Source organism: Carassius gibelio, chromosome A14, assembly GCF_023724105.1.
Source record: "Carassius gibelio isolate Cgi1373 ecotype wild population from Czech Republic chromosome A14, carGib1.2-hapl.c, whole genome shotgun sequence".
NCBI lineage: Eukaryota > Metazoa > Chordata > Actinopteri > Cypriniformes > Cyprinidae > Carassius > Carassius gibelio.
This window is the reverse complement of record NC_068384.1, coordinates 1,409,468-1,416,790: the sequence shown is the minus strand read 5'-3', so window position 1 is coordinate 1,416,790 and position 7,323 is coordinate 1,409,468. Positions and strand designations below refer to the sequence as shown.

General features: G+C 36.9%; 1 protein-coding gene across 7 annotated transcripts in view; it reads right to left on the bottom strand.

The window, feature by feature from the left end:
* Window positions 1–31: 31 nt before the first annotated feature.
* Window positions 32–7,323, bottom strand: part of LOC128027186 (actin-binding LIM protein 3) — a 60,929-nt gene continuing 53,637 nt past the window's right edge. For 4 of the 7 annotated variants that reach the window (XR_008186645.1, XR_008186647.1, XR_008186646.1 and 1 more), the window contains 5 exons: window positions 3,367–3,396; window positions 2,991–3,046; window positions 2,834–2,894; window positions 2,062–2,712; window positions 32–1,551 (listed from right to left, as the gene is read on the bottom strand). Coding sequence is in view for 3 of the 7 variants with exons in the window: in XM_052614522.1 (XP_052470482.1) it covers window positions 1,438–1,551; window positions 2,062–2,142; window positions 2,705–2,712; window positions 2,834–2,894; window positions 2,991–3,046; window positions 3,367–3,396 (350 nt within the window). In the remaining 4 variants the exon portion in view is untranslated. The remainder of the gene's footprint in view (window positions 1,552–2,061; window positions 2,713–2,833; window positions 2,895–2,990; window positions 3,047–3,366; window positions 3,397–7,323) is intronic. The other 3 variants (XM_052614522.1, XM_052614523.1, XM_052614524.1) reach the window with 1 other exon arrangement.

Genomic DNA, 7,323 nt, shown 5'->3' with positions numbered 1-7,323 from the left:
ATGACTACTGATGCCACTGACACAAAAACAGTTTTACAGAAGAAAACAAACTTTTATTGCATTATAAGATGTACATCGTCTGTTGAAACTGACAAATAAATAAAGTTAGTAAGGTAGCAATAGTGATTAAAAAAGAGAGACTCAAAAATATGGTTATACTCTAGCTCTCTTCCTTCACTATGAAATTAATAGAACACTTCATAACAATCTATTGGGCAAACAGGTTGTAAACACTACACACAAAGGCAGAAAACATGATGGTTTCACCTGCTTGTCAGTGAGGTACAAAAACTATCAGTATCCCTTGGCATGAAAGACCCCACGGTTACTGTTAGGTCCTTATCAGGGTTACAGCTTGTTATTTGTTTCTTGCTTCAGTGGTGTGATAATGTGTTTTTCATCCAATAATATGACTGCGAACATGTTATCCATATTATTGGCCATACAATTCATGTTTACTCCCTCTGCATTTATTTAATTACTAAATCAGGTGACGTAATCGCCCTGGCATGACCCAAAAATATATTAAACCCACTTAAGGTATCACAGCATTTCCTGATCCATCCTTACAAGAGTGATGAAAGTAAACTGGTCTAACCTAACCAACAGATCTCTTTTTAAAGAGCATACCATCTCAGAAAGAAAGAAAAACATTGCATCTTAATTCTTTCCTAGTATCTGTGTCGTCTTCAACATCTTTATCAGACACAAGCCATATGTATTTCTACCATCACAATATACAATGTGTGTTTCAGCAATATTACTCTAATAATCCTAAAGTCTTCTTGTGAGAAAAGTGTACATTCAGAATGAGTTACTCAATGGAAATGACCTGAACAAAGTACAGCACCGTAGTGCTCAGTTTCGTCTGCTTACTTCACAAATAACAGTCAGACTTTGGTATTCTTTGTCAAGCACATCAGCTCTTATTTCAGTCCACCGAAACTTATGTAGTCCTTGTAAAATAGTGAAATAAAAGGACAGAAAAATATAATTTTATAACCTTTCAAATTAAATATTACTTAATAATGTACTTGATGGGTAATTTGAATGATTCATCCACTCTCATTATAGTTGTATTAGTCATATTTACATTCTGTTCACTCACTTTGCTGGTGCATAAATTAATAGAGAACATAAGGCAAAAGGCAAAATTCAAAATCCTTACAAATCCTGATTCCTTCGTCTTGTCATTCAGAAACAAAATAAAATGTGCCTTAGAACCACTTTACACTCAAGTACAACTAAAATGTTCCCACCCTTCTGTTTATGTTATTTATTTCTGTCTTTCAGTTTTTTTTTCTTCTAGCCTGTCTAATCATATATATGCATCTGTCACAAAGAACAGCAGCACTATTTCTAGGTACCAGGCATAACTATATGTTAGTTAGACTGGAACAGGTATTCAGGTCTCTGTGTGCGTGTGGGACAGAAATGTTAGAACAGCCGGGCTTGTTTCTTCATCTCGTTCCTCTTCCACAGTGCCAGACGGTCAAACTCAACCATCGTCATCCCAAACACCTGATAGAACTCCTCAGGGGAAAGATGCCGCTAAAATGAAAAGCACAATTCAGTATGTCCATCTAGTCATCCATGTGTTCATTATTTGTAAGCAATTATTAAATATCTTTAGAGTATTACATATTTACTATATATAGAGATAGCTAGATAGATCTTATGTTCTCTCATGCTCACCAAATCTACAATTATTTAATAACAAATAGAAATAATAATATTGAGAAATATTACGACAATATAAAATAATTGTTTTCTGTATATAATATATATTTTAACATGTCAATTATTTCTGTAGAAGAACAGCGTTCGTTTTAAAAAGAAATCTTTTTGTAACATTGTAAACTTCTTTACTATGAGTTCTGATCAATTTAATGTATCTCTGCTGTATAGTAATTACTCATGGGTGGTAAGTATATTAAGAATGATTTTTCTTTCAAACAATCAAACATTTGAACAGCAGTGTATTTATACAATATATCGTTTAGAATTGATATAATACTCATATATTAAAACTGTTACATGCTGTAATAATACATAGTTTACCTCCAATCTGGCCCGGTCTACATCCTTTGGTAACCTGTTACGCCCCCTGGAGGTCACAAGAAGTGCTTCATATGAGTAGATCTGTAATGAAAGTTAGCCATGCATTTAATTAAATTCAAAATACGTAAATATTGAAACTTATATTCATTTATTTACAAATAACTGTCCTGGCTCTGTGAAATTTTCTTTCATAGATTGGTAATGGAAAGCTAAGCACTGTTCTCAGAGCAAGCTGTGCATTGGTGGACCTCCTTTTCCTCTCACTTTCAAAGCCTCTGGCACAGAAGCTATAACTGAGACAGGAAGCAGAACAATATATTCCTGACCAACCAGAAGCAAACGGGTCAGACAAACTCCTGCCCTCTCCATGCCCCCTGCAGTCTCCAACTCACTAAGGGCCAGCTGGGGAAATAACACTGTGACCTTATGACCTGGAAGCATTACTTTTCCATCCTCGGGTTTCTGCATGCTTTGACCAGCATTTCTTTGACCTATCAATGTTCATTAGACTGACATACTATGGCTAGGCTTTCCTCTGGAGTGGACAGTGGGCTAATGTTTCAGAGGTGCCTCTGTATCAGGATGTTTAGTGTCTCTCTGGGCCCTCTTGAATCCTCTGGTAATGCTAAACCATCATCCTTACCTTGTACTCTGTTGGGAAAGAAAATAAAAAGCTTTTAATGTCAGAACTAATTTCTGTACAAATAATTGTATTCTCAAATATGTCAGCAAAATAAGCATTTTGTAAAAAGTAGGGAACTCCTTTACTTACCTCTGTTTCCCCAGTTGACTTCACTGCCACTATCATACTGATAGTAGTCTGCACTTTGTGGCTGGAAAATAAATAGACAGGCAAACAAATTGTGGCTAAAGGTTTAAATGACATTTCCAACCCATCTGCTTTAAATGCTCTGTTTAGTGAAACTTACCCTGTGCAATCCATTCCTGCCATATCCGGGCAGAGAAGCTGACTTGGATATGTAGTCTTCAAATAGTAATAATAATAAGACAGAACAATTAACATACATTTATGAAACAACCTCACTATTTAGGAAAAGGTTTGTTAAATTTTGACTGCTTTGTCCATAAGTGCACAGTAGAGGGCGCTAGTGACCAGGCTTGAATCTGTGTCGACAACTGCAAATATTTATCCGTTTTTTTATTTATGCAAAATAAATTAACTACAGACTACAGACACAGTCTCCCTGGGGTCAAAAGCCTTGCAAAATAATTATGAGAATCATAAAAATTGCCAAAACCATAATATGAGCACCCAGCAATTCTCAGGAGTATATGGCCACTCACCATTCTCAACTGCAAAGTTTGTCCGAGGAGCTGAAGGAAAGAGAAATAAATATTATAATCTCTTCACTAATCTGATAATTAATTCTATGTTAATAATAAATTAAAATCACTAAATTGGGTCAAGTGAAGCAATAGCAGTTCACTATAAGAAACATTTCCCCTTAAACAAACTAATGTGCATAGTGTGCAATAGGCCAAATATGCAGTTATTGGTACATAATGTGCTGCTGTGTAGACTGGTACTAAGCTCCTTATGTCTGCCATCAGGTCAGACCTCTGTCTGAGTTCCCTGAGTTTTAGGACCACAGAAAAAAACCATCGGAAAAGTCTCAAAACGATCACAAATAGAGCAGAGAGTAAGCTGCTCACGAGTCTCACTGAAACACAGCACATTAAAGCACTCAATGAGCCTGAAGAATGCTGATGAATGGAAAAAAAGCCATGGCAGTGTACAGAAAAAAAAAGAAAAGGATAAAGCAAGGGAAACAAAAGGAACGTTACGGATGAAAAGGAAGAAACTCAATAAGAAACTTGACATGAAAAAGTGTGAATATATATTTAACCAAAAAACGTTTGGTAGCATACATAAATTAAAACATATACATATACATATACATATACAATGTTCATTTCCTGCCTGTCTTAACCTTCCAGGATGTCACCACTGTAATCAAGTGTTTTACCTCAGTTGTAAGAATTGGATCTACAATGTTACTCCCAAACTTCCCCTTGATTTATTTCTTGTGCTGTGCAGTAAATACTACCCATTTCTATTCATGAATAAAAGAAGACATGGGACACCAGCATGGGTTGCACCAGGCATTGTGAAGTGTAGCGATGGATATGGGGGAGGGCAAAGCAGGAATAGTGAAGCCAGATCCATGTACAGACAGGGGAGGAAAACAGGGAACTAAAGAGAGGGAGGGGATGAAGGGAAAATTCCAGATGCTTCATGCACTTCCCCATGAGATACACAGAAATAGAATTAAGGAGAGCAACCTGCTCACATGCACATGAGGAGGGATGGAGAAAGAGGAAGAGGAAAAATGAGATGAAAAAGAAAGAGTAGGGGTGAAAGGTGGGTTGTAATGTAGGAAAGTTATTAAGTGAAGACGGATACAGTTGTCAACCCCATTTATCAAATAAATATGGAAAATATTTCACCACACGCACACACACACACACAAACACACACATTGTGGGCAGGTGCCAAATTCTGCTGGAAAATGAAATCCGCATCTTCAAAAAGCTGGTCAGCAGAAGAAGAATGAAGTGCTCCAAAATGTCTTGGTAAACAGGTGCAGTGACTTTGGTTTTCAGAAAACACAATACAATACATTTCATCCCAAATCATCACAGACTGTGAAAACTTAACACTGGACTTCAAGCAACTTGGGCTATGAGCTTCTCCACCCTTCCTCCAGACTCTAGGACCTTGGTTTCCATATGAAATACAAAACTTGCAGGACTTTGGACCACTGGGCAACAGTCCAGTTCTTCTTCTCCTTTGCCCAGGTAAGACACCTCTGATGCTGTCTGTGGTTCAGCAAATTCCTTGACACGTCTGTGTGTGGTGGCTCTTGGTGACTTGACCCCAGCCTCAGTCTATTGCGTGTGAAGTTCACTCAAATTCTTGAATCGATTTAGCTTGACAATCCTCATAAGGCTGCGGTTCTCCCGGTTGGTTGTGCATGTTTTTCTTCCACACTTTTTCCTTCCACTCAACTTTCTGTTAACATGCTTGGATACAGCACTCTGTGAACAGCCAGCTTCTTTGGCAATGAATGTTTGACAACCTCCTTGAGGTTGACATGTCACCATATTCTAATTTAGAATATGATAGTGAAATGGTGGGTTTTTGTTAAATGTGAGTCAATATCATCACAATTAAAAGAACCAAATATTTTTTTTAATACATGATTTTCACAATTTGAGTTGAATTACTGAAATGAACTTTTCCAAAACATTCTAATTTATTGAGATGCACCTGTTTTATTTATATATATATATATATATTAGTGCTGTCAAAATTAGCGTGTTAACGCATTCGATTAATTTGAAATATTTAACGCGTTAAAAAAAAAAATAACGCAATTAACGCGGTTGCAGTTTTTTTTATTTCCAGTTGTGGCCTATGTGTGTTCAACGTGCAAAGAAATATGGATAAGACCAAGGAAGGACTTTTAGACGGAAAGTTTCAGTATAAAACTCTGCCGGATTACTCTTCAGTCTGCCACAAGAAACAGCAACATTAAAATCATGAACTCAAATGTCATTGTTTAAAAAAAAAAAAAACAATGACTGTAACAGTGCATAAATCAGACCTTTCTGTAACGCTAACGTTAATAAGCTTAAACGAAAATAACGAAATAATTGTGTAGCGGAGTATTTTTTGTACACAGTGCCGCGAACTGTCAATCACTCCTGTACGCGTGCATCACTGTCCTCCTCAGCTGCAGCAACTTGCGCTCTCTCTCTTCATCAAGCTTTAAAACAAAAAGGGAACAAAAAGATCATATTGTCTTTGTGCATAGGCTTTAGATTAATTCGATAAATGAATATCTAAATTTGTGCCTTGCCGTCTACGGTATTTGTTTAGAACTTAGAAAAAAGATGCTGCAGCCAATGAACAGCCGGCGGGGGCTGCAGGACGACTCAACCTCCGCAGACAGTTTTTAATGTTTATCAGACAATAAATACTCAAGATTTTGCTTTAGTATAACTCACAACGAGTTTCACACACCTTCTCCGGCCACGTTGAGTTGTTGACACTTAACAGTGGGAAAAGCGACACATGCGCTATTCACTTGTATAACTTAAGGGTGAACGGGTAATGTAGTTTCTGCTCTGGGTGGGATGAATTAGGAAGCTTGCATTGTGAAGGGCGCTCTGAAAATCGGCAGTGCAGGTAAAAGATTAAAACCTCTATTAAAACAGATGTCCAAATGAGCGTACCGGTACGCTACAAGCACGTTCTGGGCGCACGGAGAGGTGGCGGTACGCTCAAGAGCTATATTTGGAAGTGGCGGTACTGAGTACTGGTGCGTACGGGCCCACTTAAAGCACTGGCAATGACTATACTTTGGAATTTTTTTGCAGTCCACTTAGAATTCAACATGGAAATCATTTTTGTTTTTTTATTGGCATTGATTGTTTTGAAATTCAAATGGTACTTACATGCCTGTGTTTTTATTTCTGTAATAAATATGGCTTTCAAGCCAACAGTTAATTTGGAGGATATTGATGGTTTATTGCAGGTATGTTGTTTACATGAGAAAATCTGTGTTACAAGTTAAACAAAAATTCCAATAAACAATCATATTTTGAATTTAAATAGTTTCTTTGTCTTGAGTTTACATTAATTATTTACATTTTACATTTACATATCCAAAAAGTTTCAGTCTTTTAATTGCGATTAATCGCGAATAATCGCGATTAATTTCCAAAAATTGTGCGATTAATTAGTTAATTTTTTTTAATCGATTGACAGCACTAATATATATATATATATATATATATATATATATTAGTGGTGGGCATAGATTAATTTTTTTTAATCTAGATCAATCTCACTGTAACCTTGGAATTAATCTAGATTAATCTAGATTAAAAAGGCTCATTTGAATTCTGCCTAAGGCATTCAGAATATTTATGCTACCCAAATAAAATAATGACTAAAAGTAACGTTAATTCTTTGAGAACGGGTTTCTCAAGACAGGTGGTGCATTAGACCAGGGGCTCATCTCCTGTTTCCAAAATGCATCACAAACTGCTTGAGAAAGCTGTAAACTAATTCCACAGTGCACAACGTGCAAACAACCTAATGGCTGTTTCACACATCATCCGTCTGCAGTGCGTATGCGTTTTGTATTATTTTATGCACCCATGTTAACAGATTCCAGCGCTCACGCAGTTGCGGTCCGTCAGTGCGTTCCAGGAGCGGTGCGTCTGCAGCAG